Source organism: Ochlerotatus camptorhynchus, unplaced genomic scaffold (genome assembly GCF_037179485.1).
Source record: "Ochlerotatus camptorhynchus isolate MF236.1 unplaced genomic scaffold, CSIRO-AGI_Acam_v1.1 ptg000391l, whole genome shotgun sequence".
Lineage (NCBI taxonomy): Eukaryota > Metazoa > Arthropoda > Insecta > Diptera > Culicidae > Ochlerotatus > Ochlerotatus camptorhynchus.
The window spans coordinates 159,864-181,328 of record NW_027040878.1 but is presented as its reverse complement, the minus strand read 5'-3'; the positions used below and the strand labels follow the sequence as shown (position 1 = coordinate 181,328).

At 38.2% G+C, this 21,465-nt stretch overlaps 1 protein-coding gene across 3 annotated transcripts in view; it reads left to right on the top strand.

Moving 5' to 3' along the window:
* The window catches only part of LOC135710558 (leucine-rich melanocyte differentiation-associated protein-like), a 42,458-nt gene extending 22,129 nt beyond the window's left edge, over positions 1–20,329 (top strand). For 2 of the 3 annotated variants that reach the window (XM_065233170.1, XM_065233168.1), the window contains exons 2-4: positions 10,873–10,971; positions 11,043–11,186; positions 19,655–20,329. In XM_065233170.1, the coding sequence (XP_065089242.1) occupies positions 10,873–10,971; positions 11,043–11,186; positions 19,655–20,156 (745 nt within the window). In that variant the 3' untranslated portion in view covers positions 20,157–20,329. The remainder of the gene's footprint in view (positions 1–10,872; positions 10,972–11,042; positions 11,187–19,654) is intronic. The other variant, XM_065233169.1, reaches the window with a different exon arrangement.
* Positions 20,330–21,465: the final 1,136 nt, after the last annotated feature.

Here is a 21,465-nt window from a genome sequence, read left to right as displayed (position 1 = left end):
AAAAATGGTCTGCTTGACTGTGATCATCATCACCGAGCTTGAAATGGAGTACTCCTTCGGTCGCTTTTTCTTGGTGTGGCTGTATCGGACGATTGGATGTTGGAGGTTCAAAGGAGAATATTTTTTTTCGTAACTGCCACTTATTCCAAGATCCAGCATTTATGCGAGGGGAACAACTCAATTGTTGTTGTACATAACTTGTACGTGTACCCTAATGGGAATCTCTGAAGATTAGCATAAATTTTAAATCTTTTTCAAGAATTTAACTATGTGGAACGGTAACACGAGTTTTTATCTGTGTAGGGACCACTTTTTGGGTTACTCAAACTCAGTCACACAAATCTTTGATCGTTTTTTTTCCGCTAAGTGTGGATAATAGAAATTATAGTAAAAGCACTAATTACTCCGTTTATAGATTATCCCTTGGTGATGTTTTCGTATTCTCCTGTTGCCTTTGAACATGTTCATTCATTCCATTCGCAACCCTCGCTGCACACACGGTAGCTCGGAAATCTTTCTGGGCCAACAATTGAAATAGGCGGAACAACCAAACGCAAGCAATGGCTTTAAACACAAAATTCTCGAGAATCAAAACACTACCATGTAAATTAAAATTGCCATTCGATAAAGGAGGTTTGCTCTATCAGAGATGATGGTATTAGATTGTTTGAGTGTGCTTTGATTTTCGAGGAATTGAGTCCTAAGAGAACATGAACTGAAAAGATTCCCTATTTCAATCTCTCCCCATTCCCGATTCCCGTATTTTAAAAACCACCGAAAGTCTACAATTTTTTTTTAATTTAAGTCAATGTTAACGTGATTCAATGAACGTGTGATTACTATTGATAATATAATTATCACACGTTCATCGATTAACATTTTAAATAATCAGTTGGGTAAAAAATTTATTTGCTCTACCTAAAAATTGGGCGTAGATTTAAATTTGCAATGTGCAACTCATACATGATACACATTTAGAAATACCTAATCTTACACGTGACGGAATCCATCTTTGACATAAAAGCAGGGACGTAAACAAACATGTCATGTAAAATTAAATGCTCCGAGACTGAAAAGTTCGAAAGTAAATACGTGTGATTGAGCTGAATTTCACGTCTATAATGACTCAATTTTATGTCAAAATTAACGCTCGTATATGTCATTTTCAGAGCACCTAAATTTACATACTTTTTTCGAAGTGTGTAGATAGCGTAGAAGTTTATATCTCCGACTCTATGTATGTATTCCCGGAAGAGCACAATATCTCTTGAATCTCAACTGCAATTTTAGTTTTCGACACACGAGATGATCCGCTATACGATGACGAGACAGTTGAAATCGTGATTCAGTTTACCAAGACGGGAGCTATCCAACTTTCCATGCTCGGTAATGGCGGCCTGTTTGTATGTGTTATCTGGAGGTTCGGATTTAGACCCTCCCCTCCCAGAAGAAAATGAAACAACATGTGCCTTCCAGTTAGTGTCAAAAAGCACCCCTAATAAAAATAAACATAAAAGAGAGCTTAACGACGTGTTCGGGGTATCATCCAAACCGTTTGTGGGATAGTTTACCCATCCGGGATGCAGTTCGTTTATGGTATTTGTTTATTAGGGACAGTGAAGGATACATTTATTCATACAAACAGGCCGCCATTACCGAGCATGGAAAGCTGGATTCTGCTTTGCCTAAAATAGGGGCGTTTGCCGAGAATATAGACAGTTACCCTACGAATACAATTGCCACTTTGGAGTAACGGAATATATGCATAGCCATTCTATGTGCACGAGTATTGATGGTCCGAAAGTAACGGTTAACAATAACATTTCATTTTCATTTTGCAGCGTTTGGTGGGGCAATGGGAGCGCAAGTCAATCCAAAGCCGAGGATAAAGGAAGGGTAATGGCTGAATAGTCTATGCGGACCACTTGAACGCCATGGGAAAAGGAAGGGATTGAAGAGGTCGGTTATAGGGGGGTTTTGAGGAAATGACACATAGTACTAGATTTGTGTTGCAAAAAGTATAGAACCCGATAATCCATCTCCCACTGATTCATCCTTTCACATGTATACCAAATTGATATTTTAAAGCAACCAGCAAAATAAACAGACAATATATGAAAAGGCTAGTTGCCAGTTGCTTCAAAGGCTAGTTGCCTCCCTAAGCGGACCCCCCGCATCCTAACTATTTTGTTAATCTAATGTTATTAGGCTGTCTAAATTTTCTTATTTAAGTTCGTTTGATGATTATGATATCTCATTAGTCTAATTTAATAAATAATTGAAATCTCTAATTTACCTAATCAATCATAACTCATGCTTTATTAAGTACCTAAACTGCTATGTAATCTAAAATTTAACGTTTTTCAAGTAATTTTGACTTTGATCTATATGTATTATATCTTAGATCGACCCAGGTGACACCTTCAAGTGACTAAAATGCTTCACTTTGAAATTAGTTTCCTAGCTGATTTTTAAATTATATAGGGTATATGCTCCAACTACACTCACACGTTTCCACTATGTCGTCCCACAAAATTACGTATGGATATGTCACAATAGAAGCACGCCACAGTGGAAATCCCGAGCCATAGTTCAAACACTTATCCCAAACCAAAATTAAGCAGATATATGATTTGTTACAATACCATGGTGATGTTTAATATTGTTCCCTGAGTAATGCTTCAATGAAAACAACAATGAAAGCTTGTCACGCAAATAGAACGAGCACTGTTGGGCGTTTTCTGAAATATTTCAATAGTATAATTCCCTTGCAAGCCCAAATAAATCTACCTGCGTAAAAATAAATAAAATAAGAGTGATTTGCGGAAAAACCCGCCAGTATCGCACCCAACGTCAGTGCCTATACGTAAGCGTACTACAACGCGGCTCTCAAACAAAGGAGTAACAAGTGTGATACTATCACTTCAGGCTAGAACTTTGGTTCTCTCATGCAATGGTTCATCAGAGAGGGGAAGCTCAGTAATCCTCATCGCCTGCTCATGACGCCATTCTGCCACGGCATGAGCCAACGATGCCGGACCTAAACCAACCGTTTCCAACGCTCCACTATGAAGCACAAGATTAGGCCCGGCCACCAACGTCCAGGTTAAAAACTATCCAAGGGGAGGGAAGTAACGGTTAACAACAACAAACCAATTGTTTTGGCTGAAGCGAAAGTGAGGATAACAAACATCGCCCTTGGATTACGCAAGTGTGCGTGTTATAAATGTCAGAAAGGTCGATACGTTTCGTAATGTTTTTTTTTCATTTCTTGGTTGTGCACTTCTTTCTCGAATACAATACAAATCACTCATTCATACGCACTGGGAGGAGCCATCAAGAGCCAAGCTATCTACGAAGCTCGAAGTTAACTGCTTTGCGCGAGCGCATCACGAAGTTAAAATTTCTGCTCGGTAGGCAGAGTCGATGTACACCCGAAAACGAGCTCCGGCAGCGTTGCCAGATATATCGATTTATCGGTATTTATACCGAGTTCCGAACTTGATACCGATATACAGATAAGGTCACTCAGAATACCGATTTTTGAGGTTTTATACCGATTTATACCGATTTTATTAAATAATCAAAAAGATTATTGCCTGCCCGTGCTTGAATTTCGGAGAAAATTATAGTGGGAGACTTGTTTTTTTTTAAAATCTCAAATTTTTTGAGACCCTTAAATTAAAAAAAAAAAAACATCTCTAAAAATATCTTATGGATACTCTTTCGATTAATGTTTCAATTTTCTCACCGTTTTTGGATACCCATGAATCGATAAACAGTAGATGGCTCTTTCTGTTAATTGCGGGGAAATCAGGACATACTTTTTAAACATTATGTAACTTCCTGAATTTTCTTCCACCTTACATCGTAAATTAAAATATTCCTCTCGGAAACTTATTTGACTTCCCTTGGAAGTTTCTTCAACCTTCGCTCGAATGAGTCTTCCATCTTTTCCCGCCAGTTTTTTCAACTTTTCCGGAACTTCAGAGATACTTCCAGATTTTGCGGATCCACACTAGCCACCGGGACTTTTCAAGAAGTTCTGAAACTTCAGAAAAGTCCAGAATTTTGAGTAAGTGTCGATAAATTGAAGAATGTTTCAATAACTTCTGTTAAAATTCTAAAACCCGGTCCAGCGAAGTCCAGTGAACATAAGGAAACATCATAAATATTTTGGATGCTTCACAAGTCCAAAGAACTCCTGGAAAATTTAATGGTTTTAACGACAGTTCCATAAGTTTCAGGAGAATTGAGAGCAGTTAAGGAAGCTCCGAGAACATCAGGACAGATCAATAAATTTCAAGGAAATCGCTGAAATTTTAAAGGAGTTCCGAGAAACTCAGGCAATTTCCAAAAACTTCAGCAATGTTTCGAGGGGCTCATGCAAATTTAAAAAAACATACATGAAACATTAGCACATTGTGAGAACATTTTATGGGAAGTTCCGTGCTTGCAGTGTTGATAACTTTTAAAAATTAGAAAAATCGGGAAGATCAGAAAACTTCAATGCTGATGTTACAATATATTCAAAAAAAATTGTGAGAGCGCTTAATTTTTTTTGTAATCTTCAAGAAAGTCTAGAGACCTTCAAAGTTTATTAGAGATATTCCGGTAATCTCATCATAATCAGGAAGTATTATAATCCAAGTATTTCAAAGATGATCAGAGTACTCCAAAACAGCCTGAGGAAATAATATTTCATATTTCCTCAGGCTGTTTTGGAGTACTCTGAGTACAATTCAGGAATGTTCCGAAAACTGCAGGGGCATCCTGGGGTCTTCAGGGATGTTTTATGACCATTTGGAAAATTTTCTGGATTATTAGAACATCCCCCAAGAGCTCTTTCTTCCGGAATTATGTCCTTGTTTCTTTCGACTGTTCCGTTAGCGCTCTGGCTTCCGACTTCCTCCAGAATTTTTTTTTTCCAATCTACCTTAGGATGTTTCTTCCGTCTTCTCCAGGAAGTTCAATTTAACTTTTCCCAGAAATTTCTTTCGTCTTGTTCTGGAATTTTGTCCGGTTAGTTTTTTTTACTTCTATTGGAAGGTTTTTCCGAGCTCCTTCTGGCTTCCCCTGTATATGACTACTTCTGGAATTTATTTCCGATTTCCGAAACTTTTCTGCCTTCCTTTGACTGTGAAATCCCAATTTTCCTGAAAGTTTCTTAAAATTTTTGCCAGAAGTTTCTCAATTTATGTCTTGGAAGTTTCGCGGATGATTTTTCGACTTCTCTCAGAACTTTACTCAAATTTCCTCTAGGAGAGCTTCTTTCTCCTTTCTTTGGATGTTGTTTTCAGCTTCCTCCAGAAGCTAATTCAAACATTCCCCGGAGTTTTCTTCCGGAGTTTTCCATCATAGTCCAAAAGATAAAAAACTTCGTTTTCAAAAACGGCAAAACTTTGAAATTAGTTAAAATAGTAAATACCGATAAATACCGCTTTGCTGAAAAACAGCAAACGATATTTTTTACCGAAAAATTCAGCCTGATTGTGACGCTAACAGATTGACAGCTCTTTACTGGGTGTCCACCAAACCGTTTATGTTAGCTAAATTTGTCGGTAAAAATATCGTTTTCTGTTTTTCAGCAAAGCTTTTTTGTTGCTGATCATGATCCAGCAAACCGTTTTACTGATAATGAAAACTAAAATTTGGTGTGCAAACTACCGAGGAGTAGGACATAAACAAAACTACAAATATATAAAATTTTGTTGGTAAGAGCACTGGTTATAATAAATTTTAATAAACTATGCATGGAAAAGACCCTGGCGATTTTGTCTTTATTATTTGTGTATTTTTGTATCAAAAGTCTTTAATAGAAGCTGCCAGCCCCAAGGGCAAATAAATTCGATTTACTGAGTTTATTCAGCAAAATGCTGTGGGCTGTCAGAATTTTTTATTGCTGAAATATCAGTGAAGAAATATTGTTGATTTTTTTTGCTGACTATCAGTAAAATGTTGTAATTTTGACAGAAGTTGGAATTGCTGGAAAATTCAGCAGCAATATTTTGCTGGAAAGTTTGCTAATCTTTCATCAAGTCTAAAATCAGCAAAATTTTGCTGGGTTTCAGCGATTTAAATTTGGTGTGTACACATTTAGATTTCTTTTGCCGAGATGGTCACCACCGAGCAGCTCGGCGTTTTATTTTGTTGGAAATTTAGCAAAAAATATGTTTGTTAGCTGAGATCTAGGCAAAATTCCCGTTTGTTAGCTGAATCTCGGCAAGCTTTTCACTGAGATCCAGCAAAATATAATCCCGAGATGCCCGGTGGTGCCCATCTCGGCGAAAAAATCTAAGTGTGTATACCCCCCTCCCCTGCGTAGACGATCGTCCATATATTTTTGAATATTAAAATCGTTTGATGCTTCCTTTCTTAAACTTTGTGAACCAATGCAAATTGAGAACTCTTGAAAAATCTGGACAAACCATGAAAAGTCTGGTCTAGACAAGAGATTGAGATGGTTCTTAAAAATCTGGAAGATTCCAGATAAATTTGGAAGGTGGGCAACGCTGCTTAAAAGTTCCTGTAGTTTTTATGTGGCTTCCCAGGGACGTCAAGATAACGTTCCAGGAGGAGTCAGTAAATAACTTACGGGGTAAGGTGGATAATAATTTCAAGGGAAAATTGAAAGAAACTTCCAAGGAAAGCATCTCCAACTATATAACTCGTTAACTTCACGCATGGAGTAATACAAATAAGATTAGTGAAAGTTCAAGGGAAGATTAAATAAACTTCTGGAAGTTAAAAATGGACCTAATAAAAGTATTTCTTGCTCCCATCAATTACCGGGATGAGCCATCAGCTGTTTCTCGATTCCTGGGTAGCCAAAAACGACGAGGAAATGGAAACATTATAGTTTCTTCAGGCAGCTCAGCGCGAGCAGGCAATTTTCATTTTGAATATTAAAAAAAAATACGGTGCAAATCGGTATAAAATAATATCAAAAATCGGTATTCTAAGAAGCCTTATCTGTATATCGGTATCATGTTCAAAAATTTGTATAACTGGCTACGCTGCTTGGCAGGAGCCATTCACGCCACCCCCTCAATACGTCCCTGTTCTTTTGATATTGAGTTCGAGGAATATTATTGTAGGTCATAAGGGATTAAACGAACATAGCCATAATTAAAGGAAGCTCACATAAGAGTTTTATAAATTTTCTCTAAAAAAAGTCAAAAAATCTTCCCCCTCGTAAAATATTGAACTAACTATGGTGTAAACAACAAGTCTTATTTTTAAATTAATTTCTTACAATGGCACTAAATTCTGCCTTTATACGATTTCAATTTTCTCGCTTTTCTGCTCCTAAAGCTTGAGTAGGGAAAGTTTACTAGCTATCGAGTGAGCTTTTATATTCATGGTTGCTTCCACTCACTTTCTATAAAAAAAAACTACAAGGGGCAGTCTTATGGGGTTGTACGCAATGGTGCCGTAGGACTGAGTGGTCTTATATAATAAATCTTATTTGTTAACTGCAGCAAGAGCTTGAGGTTTTGTGTAGAAATAGGAATTTGAGTGGGGTTCTTTCTGTGTAAGCTCTTTAGTATGACGCGCTTGACATAGATGGCCCACAGAAACTCACGAAGAGCTACTGATTCCGATCAATAGTGGTGCGGCTTCTTCCTCCTTCTATGGATGCTCATGTGGGCTGCAGTTTGCTGCTTGCAGGCAGCCTTTCGTTGTGTACTTGAGAACAATGTTCAACACCACGCGCCGAAAGCACTGCTGCTGCTGATGATGATACCGATGACCTGACACCACCACACACGGTGATTGAAACTGAACCCGATCATCGGTTGAGGCCATCCTTGATAGCTAGCTGCTTGCGGGGAGCCTCTCGTTGTGTACTGAAGAACACCACCACTCACCACTCGGTGATTGAATAAACACGGATGGAATTCAACTTTGAAATCTGTGTTAGGGAAATCGCTTGTCGTAGGCAATTCGTGATAATATTAATTATCCTAGCAACAGTTACACATCCGTGCAATTTTCAATACTGACATTTTGAAAAAAAATGATAAAATCTTAAAATTTAAAAATGCATCGAAATATTTCTGATCGACTGGTGATAAAATTATTGAAATTGGTTCGGGGGCGGCTGAGTTATTAATGTTCAAAATCTTTCATAATTTTGTTACATGTTCCATTTTTGGTTTTCAAAAAGTGTTCCCCCCCATATAGAAATCACAGACGTAGTCCTACGTCAAAAGATGTTTTCCATACATTTTTACCCGTTTTACTACCAGTCCCAAGAGAGCGAAAAAAAAATCAAATTTTAGAGAGAGCATCACTCTCACGATATCAATATCTCGACATGCCATGTCTTTTAATAACACTCGATTTATGATTTCCCTCTCATACCGTGGGGGACCGAAATCCGTACAGCATCGAAATCTGTACACCTCATACAAAAAGTAGGCGTTTTGTATGAAATGTACGGATTTTGATTCATTTCTTAGGTGTACGGATTTCGGTTCGCCACGGTATACTACAAAACAGAATACCTGACACTGCAAAAAATTTCTGGTTCCTCTATAATTGCATTTCGATCAACATCCGAAGTCCTTCCTTTTTTACAAATTCTTCACAAAGTATGCTGTTTTTTTGGTTTTGGTTTGATACGCATCGTCGTCTGTCGAGTGGCAAGCAAATTACCCGGCTGTATCTTTGTCGTGGTTGGAGAATTCTGAGACCTCCACGGAGACGGTGAGCTAGTTTGAGCTTGGGTGAGCTTCGACATGACGATAACGTGCTTGATGACGGTGGCTCGCAATGCTTTCTCACGATGAGCAACTGTACCCAAACAGTGACAGTGTGGCTTTATCACTGCTACGCTGTCTAGAGCGCTCTTGCAGGCAACCTTGGCAGTAAGCTGCTTGTGGAGCCTTTCGAACACGTCTGAAGTTCGAAAGGAAATCCGGCAACGGCTTGATTCGTTTGGTACCAACTATGTGATGTCTTTGTTAGGAAATACCCCTTATGGTCTAAGCAAATGTATGGGAAGTTTTGATGCTTCAAATTTTAGTTCAATTTCTTAGTTGTTTAACTATTTGCACTATTTGTACTATATGCCACAAAATTGCTGGAGTAAGCCTCCGTCGAATGGCGTATTGCATGATATATTTCACACTAATGCTATGGAGATATATGCGTTCAAAACCTGACCCTTTCGTTACATGCTCATTTTTCGTACTCGCAAAGTGTACCCCCATATACAAAACAAAGACGTAGTCCTACGTCAAAAGTTTTGCGGATTAATAAAATCATTAGATGTTATAATGAAATTTTGTACTTGTTACTTACAAGAAGAAATTGCAAAGTATGTGTTCGACTCATAAAATCTATCAATATTGCTTTCCGAGCACTGACTGTGAATTTTATAATTCGTGAGTGTTCACTCAGAGAAAGCACTCACGAATCTTAAAATCACTTATTGAGACGCTCTGAAAGTAACACTGACAGGTTTTATGTGAAGAGCTTTGAGTGTGTTGGTTTATTTCCTTTAAATTCCGTTATAATTGCTTATGTTTTGACAGATACGCGTATTTCGTCTACTACTTGCAGACGTCATCAGTGCCAAGTACTCAACAGTACAACAACTAATGCTTTAATAATTCCAAAAAAACATTTTTTTTAGCAAGTGAGGTCAAGGAAGCCTACTTATATTTAACCATTTTGCCAAGGGTCATGATTCCCTTTAAGATACAGGGAAGATTAAGTTTTGATGTCCTGAGATGCACACGCGCTGATCAGATAGGATGAAGATTTTTATTAAATTTCCTTAATAAAGATAGAGCGTAATGAAGATTGAGATTTAGTTGTGACGTTGCTTTAATACCGAAAAACTGACATCATGTTTTAGGCAAGGAGTTTTGAGATTACAATAATCGCATAAAAGCGCCACTCATTAATTCCCGTTTATTTGCGAATTACAGAAAATTTCAGCATCTCCGCAGAGATAAGATAACAGGGTATCGTCATCTGAAAATTTACTCTTGGAGTCGTCACCCTTGCTCTCATCCACCACTTGTGCTAGAGATTAGCATATTGTTCTAGTTTCCATTTAGCCTCTGTCTCCTTTTCATACGAAATGCAATAATCTGTGGTGGTAAATCTTTGAAACGACGACGACGACGACGACGACATTTTAAATGACAGACGAAAAGGTAGTCAAGCGTCCAGCAGATATCTGAGGCAACGCCTCGATGGTGCCAACTTTTCACACATCAATGGCTGCTGGCTCCCGGTCGTCGTCGTCGTCGTCGTCGTTGTCGGAGAGTGAGGCCGATGATAGTACTATCTGTGTCACATCTCAATGCTGCCTGCTTGAGGAGTCTGCTCCGCAGTAGCATTTTGTCAACGGTAACGATCGGAAGGTGCTACTGACCGGTTGATGTTTTTTTTTTGCGATCAGTGAAAATTTTCTGAAAAGTGCTGAAACATTCCAACTATTTCGAACGGTCAAACGTAGGATTTCCCGGCCGAAATGATGTAATTAATCGTTTTATTTTTCAACTACCCACGTGTCTAGAGTGCATTGAGCTCCTATTCGTTTCCCGTTCCTGTTTGTATTTACATCTCAAACAAGCGCGATTGCGCCTCATCCGAGCGAGAACCAAAACTTGTCGCTCTTTTCTCGGTGGAAGATTAGCCACAAACTGCATCATCGTCATCGTTCTCCGCTTGGTCCATTCATGGTCATTAGCTTATCAGACTGTTTTCAAAAAGCACTGAACCGCGTTCACACAGGGGACGAACTCAATAATCAATATTACAAATTACACTGCTTCAAATGTGCATCCACCGAACACCGCGGTTGGAACTGACGAATAATTTCTTCTCGATCTCGCTTCATTCCATCCGTAGATTCTTCATCGAGAACTACTCGCAGGCGGACGACGATGACGAGCTGTACCTGAACTACGATTGGTCGTCGGATTCAATGTCGATGAAAAGCAACCTGAGGTAGGTATCCGAAATTGGACGAGTGAAACGAGTAGGTACGGATGTTTTAATCATCCTATTTCACGTTTTAGTAGTTCCAGTCAGTACAACGAGATGGAGGGAAGCGGAGAGCGCCTGTCGTTGGCGTACGAGAAGCTGTCGAAAATTCCGCGCAAAATTGCGGAGAAGTTCTCCAAGACGACGACCATTCTGGATCTGAGCTACAACGATATCAAGTAAGTGCCGCCGACTTATCAGAGATTGGTTATAGCTATGGAAAGTTACAAGCGGGACGGATTGCTACCTCTCTCGAAGACACTGCTTTTTGGTGTTACCTGTAAGATGAATCTAAACACAACAGCCCATCTTCTGCTTTAGTAAGCAATTAAGGTGACCAACGCCGGTATAGATTGCTTATTTAAAGTTAAAATTTAAACGTCTAATCATGGCAGTACACGGTCAATCAGAACAACTCAGCGACTGAATTCAATTGACTCAGAGCATTTTCTTTCCATACGAAATTTACTCATATTTGGGAAAACCTGCAGTTACTCGTTAGCTATGAGTACCTGCAGGTTTTCCCAAAAATGAGTAAATTTTGTATGGCAACAAAATGCTCTGATTCGATTGAATTCAGTCACTGAGTTGTTCTGATTGGCCGTGTGCCTAAGATGGGTGTTGGCCTTAACTCAGTTAGCGTTTCTCAGATAGTAAAACTCAGAGTGAAAACGAATATAGGTTTTATGGTGTCAAACGCATATTTTAAATTTCTTTTTTGTAATTTACAAGTTCAAACTATCACCACAGACAAACAGACATAACTCTTAGAAGAAAATTCTTCAAAACATATCGTCAAGCGTATTTTGCATGCGCACTAGCACCATCTATCATCCACATTCCCAAGCCATGTTTTGCAACCGGAGCATCCCTTTTGCATGCAATTTTTTCACTAGTTGCTTTTCCCTCCTTCTGTCAAAGCATCAGCTGAGTTGAATAAAAACAAAACAGATGGAAGTCAGTGATGTCTGTTCTACGAAATTTTCCGAAGATCTATAGAATTGATTGAATTCTGCAGATCCGTAGGAAAAATTCTCAGAAGCTAAGACTTTTTTTAGGGATTTGTTTTGTTAGCTTAGTGTGCTTTTTCTTTTGCTGGAAACAAGTTTTTAAACAAGGTAATGCATCACTTATTAGTGCCCTTTCTACCACTGCTCATCACTTCAATGTGTACACAGAAGAAAAAAAAAATATGTATCAATCAATGATATTCATGGTGAAGTATTGAACATCAATAACTGGTAAAAGTTGATAGAATATTACAGTCATCAACATGATTTGTTCTCGAATTCTGTGTACATCGTACAACGTAATATTAGGAACGGAATGACTAATGTGCAGCAGTTTTGATGTAATATGCAACAACTTTTTTGTGTATTCGTCATATGTGGTATGTGCCTCCAGTGGGATGCCTTGACCACTTATCATTTTCAAAGTTGACATCTACTAACTAGACGTGAAAAAGAACTGGCATCACTGATAAGTTCGAAATATGGTGGCTTGCTCAATGCTTCAGTGGCGCCACCATGACAAATGCAAGCACATTCCCAACTAAAAAATTATTTGCGGTGAATGTGATTGTGAGCAGGGTTGAAAAAGTCATGAAAAAATCACCAGCATTCACTATGAAATGAATTTTTCATCCATAGTGAACTTTGATGAATTTTAGTGATTTTTTCAGCCCTGATTGTGAGTGTTATGTCTGTTTGTCTGTGCTATCACTATCACAACTAATGATTTCATAATTCCGAAAAATATTTATTATAGCAAAGTGAGTGGAAGCAACACTGCTTGCAAACGCTACTAGATGCGACAAAGCGTCCAATGAAACTCTGTTTTCATAGATTTTTTTGATACTTACCTTACCAATCAGGCTAAAGCCTTGCTGTCCTCTGCTGTCCGAAGAAGTCGTCTCCACTCTACTTGATCCATGGTCACTAAACTGATGCAAAATTTGAAATTTTCGCTCCACAGTGCTCAAACGGTTCCAAATTGGGTCCTGATATGCCTCCTAAAATTTGAACTGCTGTAGTAAGAAACTGACTTGGAACAAACCATTTCAAGTTTATATGGGAATTACTATGGGAAAACTTATGTTTTTGTTCATATCCATCACCACGTCGCTGTGCTTTTAAAAATGATAGCAGTGATTGTAGCAAATTTTCTCAGCTACAACTAATCAAATGCACGGAATAAAAGTTAGCACTGATGTTTTATGATTATGCTCATTCAACTGTTCAGCTGGCAACATTGGTGTTTCTGGTGAGAAGAATAGAGCACAAATATCATGGCTACTATGTCACACTGCAGAATACAGTGTTGCTAACAGAACAGCTGCTTGATCAAGCCATAAGATTATCAATCTCTAAAACAATTAATATTTATTTAATTTGACATTTGGCTGAAAAACGATGTTCCGCAAAGTTGTAGCTTAGAAAAATTCCTGTAAGAATAGTTTTAGAATTTTTCGAAAAATCAAAATGGAAAATGGGTAGAAGACAATGAACAAAAAGTTTGGTTTTCCCATATAAATTTCCATATAAACTTCTAATAGTTTGTGCCAAGTCAGTTTCTTACCAAATGAGTTTGAATTTTGGGAGGCTAATCAGGACCTGATTTGAAACCGTTTGAGCACTGTGGAGTGAAAATTTCAAATTTTGCATCAGTCTAATGGTCACACTTCGCCAGCCTCGTAGTCTGCGAAGAGTCTGCAGGTCACCTTCTCCTTGGTCGATCCACCTTGCCCGCTGTGCGCCTCTTCTTCTTGTTCCTGTTGGGTCGCACCAGCATAGTCCAGATCTCGTGGCCGGTCTAATCAACGTCTTATAGATAGTCAACTTCGTGCGGCGGCGAATTTTATTCGACCGGAGCGTCTTCCGGAGTCCAAAGTAGGCACGATTCCCTGTCATAATTTGGCGATCATCAGTGAGCCCAAATACATGAACTCATCGACCACCTCGATTTCGTCACCGTCAATCTGAAATCGGGGTGGGAGGCTAACATGGTCTTCCCTAGAACCTCTTCCTCTCATGTATTTTGTCTTCGATGCGTTGATGGCAAGTCCAATCCGCATAGCTTTAGCATTCAGTCTGATGTCCGTTTCCGCCATCGTCATAAAAGTTCCGTGCCATGATGTCGATGTCATCGGCAAAGCCAAGAAGTTGGATGGACTTTCTGAAGATCGTGCCACTCGTGTCTATACCAGCTCTTCTGATCACACCTTCTAACGCGATGTTGAATAACAGACACGAAAGTACATCACCTTGCCAATGACAAGGCTTGCCCACGCAAATCAACAGGTAATGTTGGTTTGCGTGGAAGTGCCTTGAACTACTATAAATCATTGATAGAACTTGACAGTGAGCATGATCGATTTTCTTCATCGATTTTCTCTTTGTATTGCTACAGCTACCCAAGTAACCACCAATCCCGATAATAGCCCAATAATCGCCCTTTTTGCAATATAAGGTTAATATAGGGCTTCCACACTTTATATCAGCTATATATCAGATTTATATTGCAAAAAGGGCGATTAGCGGGCTTGTTGGTTACTTGGGTAAGGAACACAATTTTCTAGAATTTGTTCAATGCAGAGTTGTAACAGGTTGGCTATCAAAAGCAACAGCAAACGCACCGAGAAACGTTAGTTCTAGTGAGTTATTAACAAAAGAGAAAATCGACGAAGAGAATCGATCATCGCGTTTACGCCCTTATGCATGCTCACTGTCGAACTCATTGTTTAGAAAAGCTGTTACGCCTTAATTGCAGCTCTATCTAAAATTGTTATCACCCATCTGTGGTGAGCAAAATATGCACCACATGATCTGAAAAATATTCTCTTTTATAACCGTACTACCGGCTCGTTATTACGCATTTTGATAAATTTAACCTAAAAGTTTTATTAATTATTGGAGATGACTTCCGAAAGCGTGATGATTTCACTTAAATTTTCAGCCTTCAAGTAACTCATAAAGCATCACAAACTCAATGTTTCGTTCATCGGCGCTACACGCTAAAATCAGTTTACCCAGATTTCCCATATTGGGCGTAAAGCGGTCAATCTAAAATATGGGTAAATTTTTAAACGCGCTTTAAAGGTAATTCTGAATCAGACAATGAGAAAACAGTCCTCACACTAAATATCACGAGACGAAACTACCTATCATGAGCTTTTATGTCATATCCCAATGATCAAGCACTCATGAGAATAATTCTCATACGGTTTTTACATCAAAATTTCAAACTGATTTTGATGAATTTAGGCAAGCAACAGTATGTGATCGGTAGAGTGAATGTTTTTTTTAAAGATTTCCGCGGTACAAGCAACAATCAATACGAAACTAACGATTTTAAATTGGCTCACTACTTGACTAGCCTATTGGTCTCAAGCAAACGATTAACGTGCCCCATTCTAGTCGAAATTCTAATACTATAGAATGTTTGTTTTGATTCGCTATGAAAGTTTGACAGATAAAATGAGGGGTTATTGGATTTTCCTATGTTTCGAGGGGTGAATCGATTAGCTTGGGACCGAAGATAGTACCAGAGCTGAGCCAAAAAGTTGAGCACGTTTCTTCGGGACCTACTAGTCCTGGAGTTACCTCTATGGAATTACCGAGATTAATTTCTAAAGGAATTTGAGAAAATTTGCTGAGAATTCTGGGTATTATTTCACGAAAGGCAAATTTAGAGGCAATTCAAAGGAAAAAAAAAATCTTGGGAATTTTGAAGATAATTTCAAGAAGTTTCTAGGAAAAATCAGCTCATAATTCCATGCTAGAGTTCTGACATTAATGTCTACATGATTTTGAGGAGAAATAAAGCAAAAGAATAATAAAAAGTGAAAAGAATGAGAAATGGATTCAGCGCAAATTTTGAAATAATTCCATAGAATTAACGGGTGTTCAATAAAATATGAAAATGATTTCAGTGCCTTCCAGCACTCTTGTTAGAGCTTCGCGACTAAGTTGCGTCGTACGGCTGACCAGGGCCCCTTCTCCAATATTCATTGGGTTTTTAATAAAAAATACTGAATTCGTTGAATTTTTTTTACTAGCCTTATGACTGAAAATTCTTATTTTCTATTGAATATCCATTATTTTGGAATGTTCCTAAGAAAGAGTATGCCAAAATATTTCTAACTTCAACGAAAATTCGAAGGGTATTGTATTTTGAATTCCGAGGATAGATACAACGAAATGTTAAAGATAGTTTCAAAGGAATCTCAGAAAGTATTTCAAAGATATTCTGGTGATAATGTTTAGGAAATTCAAAAGAGAGTTCCAAGTTTAACAACTTTGTTGTCAATCGTTTGATGGTTAAATATTAAGTGTTTATTTCTCTTAGCAAATTCTTACATGAAGCTCAACTCTACACACAAATCCTAAGTCTACACGACATTTTTCTAGTGGGAGGTGCTTGGAGTTACTTTGTATTATTTTGTTTAGCCAATCAGCTTCGATTTGACTATTTGTTAAAAGTATGTTTTCAAGTAGCATCACATACACACACGACTTGTACCTCTTGAGTTTGGTTATGGATATTGATGAATAACCACAACAAAGAATGTAGGTCGGGTGAATATTGAACTGCATGGGATGTACCGGGTTCTCTGTTTCGTTTTCAAGTGGTAAAGCGTAACGGATGTTATTGAACATAGTGTCAAAACCAGTGTAAAATTTCGACCAGGGTAGATGCACTTGAGAAATGAGCCACAAGTGCCCACTTGTAAAACATTTTTTCCTTGTAATTTTACATTCTGGCCGAGATCAGTTCTATTAAATGCATAGGAACTTCTCTCGAACTTGTGAATGATAAGGGTCTCACGTTCTTTGTGACTAGGTCTTAAATTTGATATTTATTCCAGAAAGAGTATACTACACAAGGAAATTATGAGGAGTATTTGAATTCTGAGCAAAACTACAAAAGAATTTCCATGGTAATTGCATGGTAATTTCAGGAGAACACTAAGTGAATGCTGAGGACTTCAAGTGAATTTGTTCAGTCGTATTTTTCGGAGGATTGCTAGGTAAAAAAGTCTGATCCACTTAGAATCCGGATACTTTATATATTCTATAGCAGCGCCTCTAGTGGTTGTATATGGAATATTGTGAAAGTGCACGTGTTTCATTGGTGAAAGTTTCGTTTCGATACGTGCCTTTTTTGAAGATGGTGGGTTTTAAAAGCCTAGAGTAAAGTGGGACAAGAGTACGCACTTAGTTTTAAAATTCATGTATATTTTTTACCGAAACATCAAATTTTAGATCATAATCGTCTATTGACATTGAAAGCTGAATAAGAGCTTATTCATACATACATGTACTTTTTCATAAAGAGCTTTATGAGTATGTTGTTGATTGACTTTTTCAGCTAAAAATTGGTTTATTCAGCTCTTAATCGTTCAAATTGTTTGTTGGTAGCGCGCATTTTACTAAACGTTTCACAAATTCAGTGTTCGTAAGAAACTCAAAATCTCAAATCTCATGAAATGAATAAGTTTAATCGCTTATGAGCAGGGTTGCTTCCACTCACTTGCTATAAAAATATGATATTCTGAATTTTGAAATCATTCGATATTTTGGACTTGTTAGATACAAGAAGCGGATGAAAGGCAAGTGTTTGACTCATAAAACCTGTCAATTTCGCTACCAGAGAGTTACAATAAGCGATTTTATGATTCGTGAGCGTTCACTCAGAGTGAGCGCTCGCGAGTCGTAAAATCGCTTATTGTGACTATCTGAAAGCGAATTTGACAGGTTTCATGTGTCAAACACTTGCCTTTCAACCTATACTTGTATCTAACAAGTACAAAATATGATTATAACATCTAATGATTTCAAAATTCAGAAAATCATGTTTTTATAGCAAGTGAGTGGAAGCAAGCCTGCTTATGAGTTTTGACTTGCAAATTTTAACTGAGAAAAAATCACCAATGAGTATTATTTTGTTTTTGCATCAGAGGATGTAAAACTAACACAACGTGCATAAGCATGCCATCAATTAACATTTGAGTGGATGTTATGAGTTTTAAACTGGAATGATTTTCTGGAATTGTGAGTGTGAGTGCGTGAAATTGCATGAGAATCTCAATCGTGAGTTTTGTTTGCCAGATTTGCACTCGAGTTTATTCTATCATGGAAGCTCAATGAATGAGATTTGCGAACAATTCCCCGAACATTGCACAAACGTCTATTTTAATTGAATGAATGCTTTCTAAATCAATATCAAATCAAAATTGAACCTTCATTCACCATCTTCACGCACATATTATTTGTATGCACTCATTTATTTTGTTTGTTCAAGTGTTGTAAGTTGGTTGTTCTTACCGATGGAAATTAGCATAAAATCATTCAAATCTGATGAAATCAAAATGTTCGGTAATAGTATTGCACTAAAGCATATCAATTAACGATTTAAAACAGATACAATTGATTTTTCAAAATTGAAATGATTTGACCACCATTCTATATAAGCCATCCGTACACTTGCCGCACTCGCAGTCAATAATGAAAAGGATCTCCCATAAATTACGTTTTTTTTATATCGTTGGCTGATATATACCATAAAATACCTATCGGGTAGAGCAATCATAATACAGGAACAAGTTATAATCTTCATCCATAATATTGTAATACCGCTTCCAATTTTTTTTAACTTTATTCCAAATACATTAATCCAAAAACCTCCTTCTTCTAGTGATAACTTTTAGGTGGATTATGCAAAATTCACAATATTTTTCTAGTACTCTTATATTCAGTAGAGGTTCAAATTTTACTCATATTCATTGGTCCATCATTTTGTTTACTTGCCTATCGGACCAGTGCGCACTTTTTCTCCACTCTACTCTATACAAAATTCCAATTAGCAGTAGATTCATTTGTTCTTGTCCTTCTTTGAAATCCTTGTTGTTATACGTCAACATCTCGACAACCACATTCACATTCGGTCGTGTTTTGACTGATTGGACACAAGCAACTTGAAGTAGGTTGGATCGGCTGAACGAACGCCAGAAAAGAGATAGCAAGTTGTTGTGATCGGTTTCGAGCTCTCATTAAACACAGCTTTTAACAGTGTTCAATAGAGATTTTCACGTCCGGTGGTATTGGTGTGATATGAAAATGCGTGGAGAATTCCTAACAAATCGCCTTCAAACTCATTTTGACAGTACAAACCCGCACCCGTTAATGTGCATGCGTTAAACGTCACTAATCTCTATGACAGAGCTCCAATTTGCTCAAAGTTCCCCACACGTACTCGGATTTTTTTTTGTGCTCACAAATAACTGTCAACTTTATGCTTCATCATATCAACTGGTGGAAACCAACGATTTTAATTTGGCTCACACTTGACTAGCCTATTGGTCCTAAGTGCATCTATAAGCGTACCCCATTCCAGTCGAAGTTCTAGTACTACACTATGTTCGTTTTGACTCGCTATGAACGTTTGCCAGATAAAATGAAGGGTTCGTAGATTTTCCTATGTTTCGAGTGGTGCATCGATTAGCTTGGGACCGAAAAGAGCACCAGAGCTGAGCCAAAAAGTAGAGCACGTTTCTTCGGGACCTTCTGGTCTTAGAGCTACCTCTATGATCATACTATCAATTAAACTCCACTAATCCCATTCCTTCGTTCTCTTTCCCCTCTTGCAGAGATCTCTCCTTCCTCAGCCACTTCCGCCAACTGAACACGCTCATCCTGGACCACAACCCGCAGCCGGACGAGAAAACCCTTCCATCGTTGCCAAACCTGTCCCTGTTGTGGCTCAATCACTGTGATATCGACAACGTGCAAAAGTGGGTCTACCGGATACGCGATTGCTGTCCATCGCTGCGATACCTTTCGCTGATGGGCAACCCCGGAGCGACGTCGTCCTTCAACGGAAACTCCACCCTGGAACACAACGACTACCGCATGATGGTGATCAGTATTCTGCCCCAGCTGCGCCATCTGGACGACGTGGAAGTTACCTCCGCCCAGCGAGCTCAGGCCAAGCAGTACAAATACACCTACAACATCGGCCAGACGCCGTTCAATATCTTCGAGACCATTGGCCGGGGACAGCAGATGAGCCGAAAGGCGGCCCAGAGACGGCAACGGAAGAAGGAACAGGAACTGCAGCAGAAACGGGACCACGGTTCCGATGACTCGTAGTTTCAACCATTTGACCAAAGTTTACTTCGAATATTAGAATTAAGAGTGAAACTGTATGACTGCAGAGTACGTAATTGTTATGTGTATATATTTTCCAAGTCATGATCTGTACTTCTGTACTTCATCTGAACATAATGCCAGTACAAAAATAAACGATTTTACCCATTTACTAAGGCAGTCGTTTTGATTCAGTGTGGAGCATCTGTCCGAATAGCGTTAGTCATTAGCGTGTGTGAGCTATTTGGAGAATGATTATTTTATTCCGGTGGTTCGTGTTATCATCATTCCATCCAAGGAGTGAATGAGAAAAATACATAACATTCACCACCTCCAGCTAATTAAAATGGTAAAGAAATTGATATTTATAATTTAAATCGTGACAAATTCATCGGAAAGAATACCATCTGACTGCATTGACAAAGACGTCACAATGGTTATTCAGAGCAATCACGAGGTCGATCAGCTTGACTACCATCGCTTTCTTTCTTTTGATAAAGACATTTGTCTGCTTTGTTACATGAAGCTAAGGGGCAATTGAATCAACCGGTGAAAACTAAAGATTTTAAATTTGCTCACTACTTGACTAGCCCATTGGTTCCAAGCAAATCGATTAACGTATCCCATTCTAGTTGAAATTCTTGTCCTACACAATTTTTGTTTTGATTCACTATGAAAGTTTGGCAGATTAAATAAGGGGTTCGTGGTTTTTCCTATCTTTCGAGGGGTGCACCGATTAGCTTCGGGCCGAAGATAGTACCACAGCTAAGCCAACAAGTTGAGCATGTTTCTTCGGGACCTATAAGTCTTAGAGTTACCTCTATGATTGAATCAAAGGGGCAAATTTATAACATTTTGAGCAAAAGTCTTCAAGAGCACACCCCAAGTAACCACGAAACCCACTAATAACCCGAGAAGGGCCCCTTTTGCAATAAAAAGATAATATTGGGGTTCTAAGTTTTATATCAGCCAATATATTTCAAAGAGGGTCCTTATCGGGCTTGTTGTTTACCTGGGACATGTAGCTGAAACTGGTATCGTTAAGTTCCTGGAGAATAAACGAATGAACTTAAGGGAAAGCTGACAGCCCCGAAAATAAAAACTACGTTTGATATTTCAAAAACTATTGGAAAAATATATCAAAAGTAAAAACAGGATTTTCCATATTTTCTCTAAAAAAAAAATTACGTGTTAAAACATGTTTTTATGACATCACATCACAAAGGTGGACTTACAAAACCGCAGAAATTGAAATAACGATTTTGCTTAGAGTTAAAAAAATAATAACGAGGTAGCAAAAATGGTTTTGAAT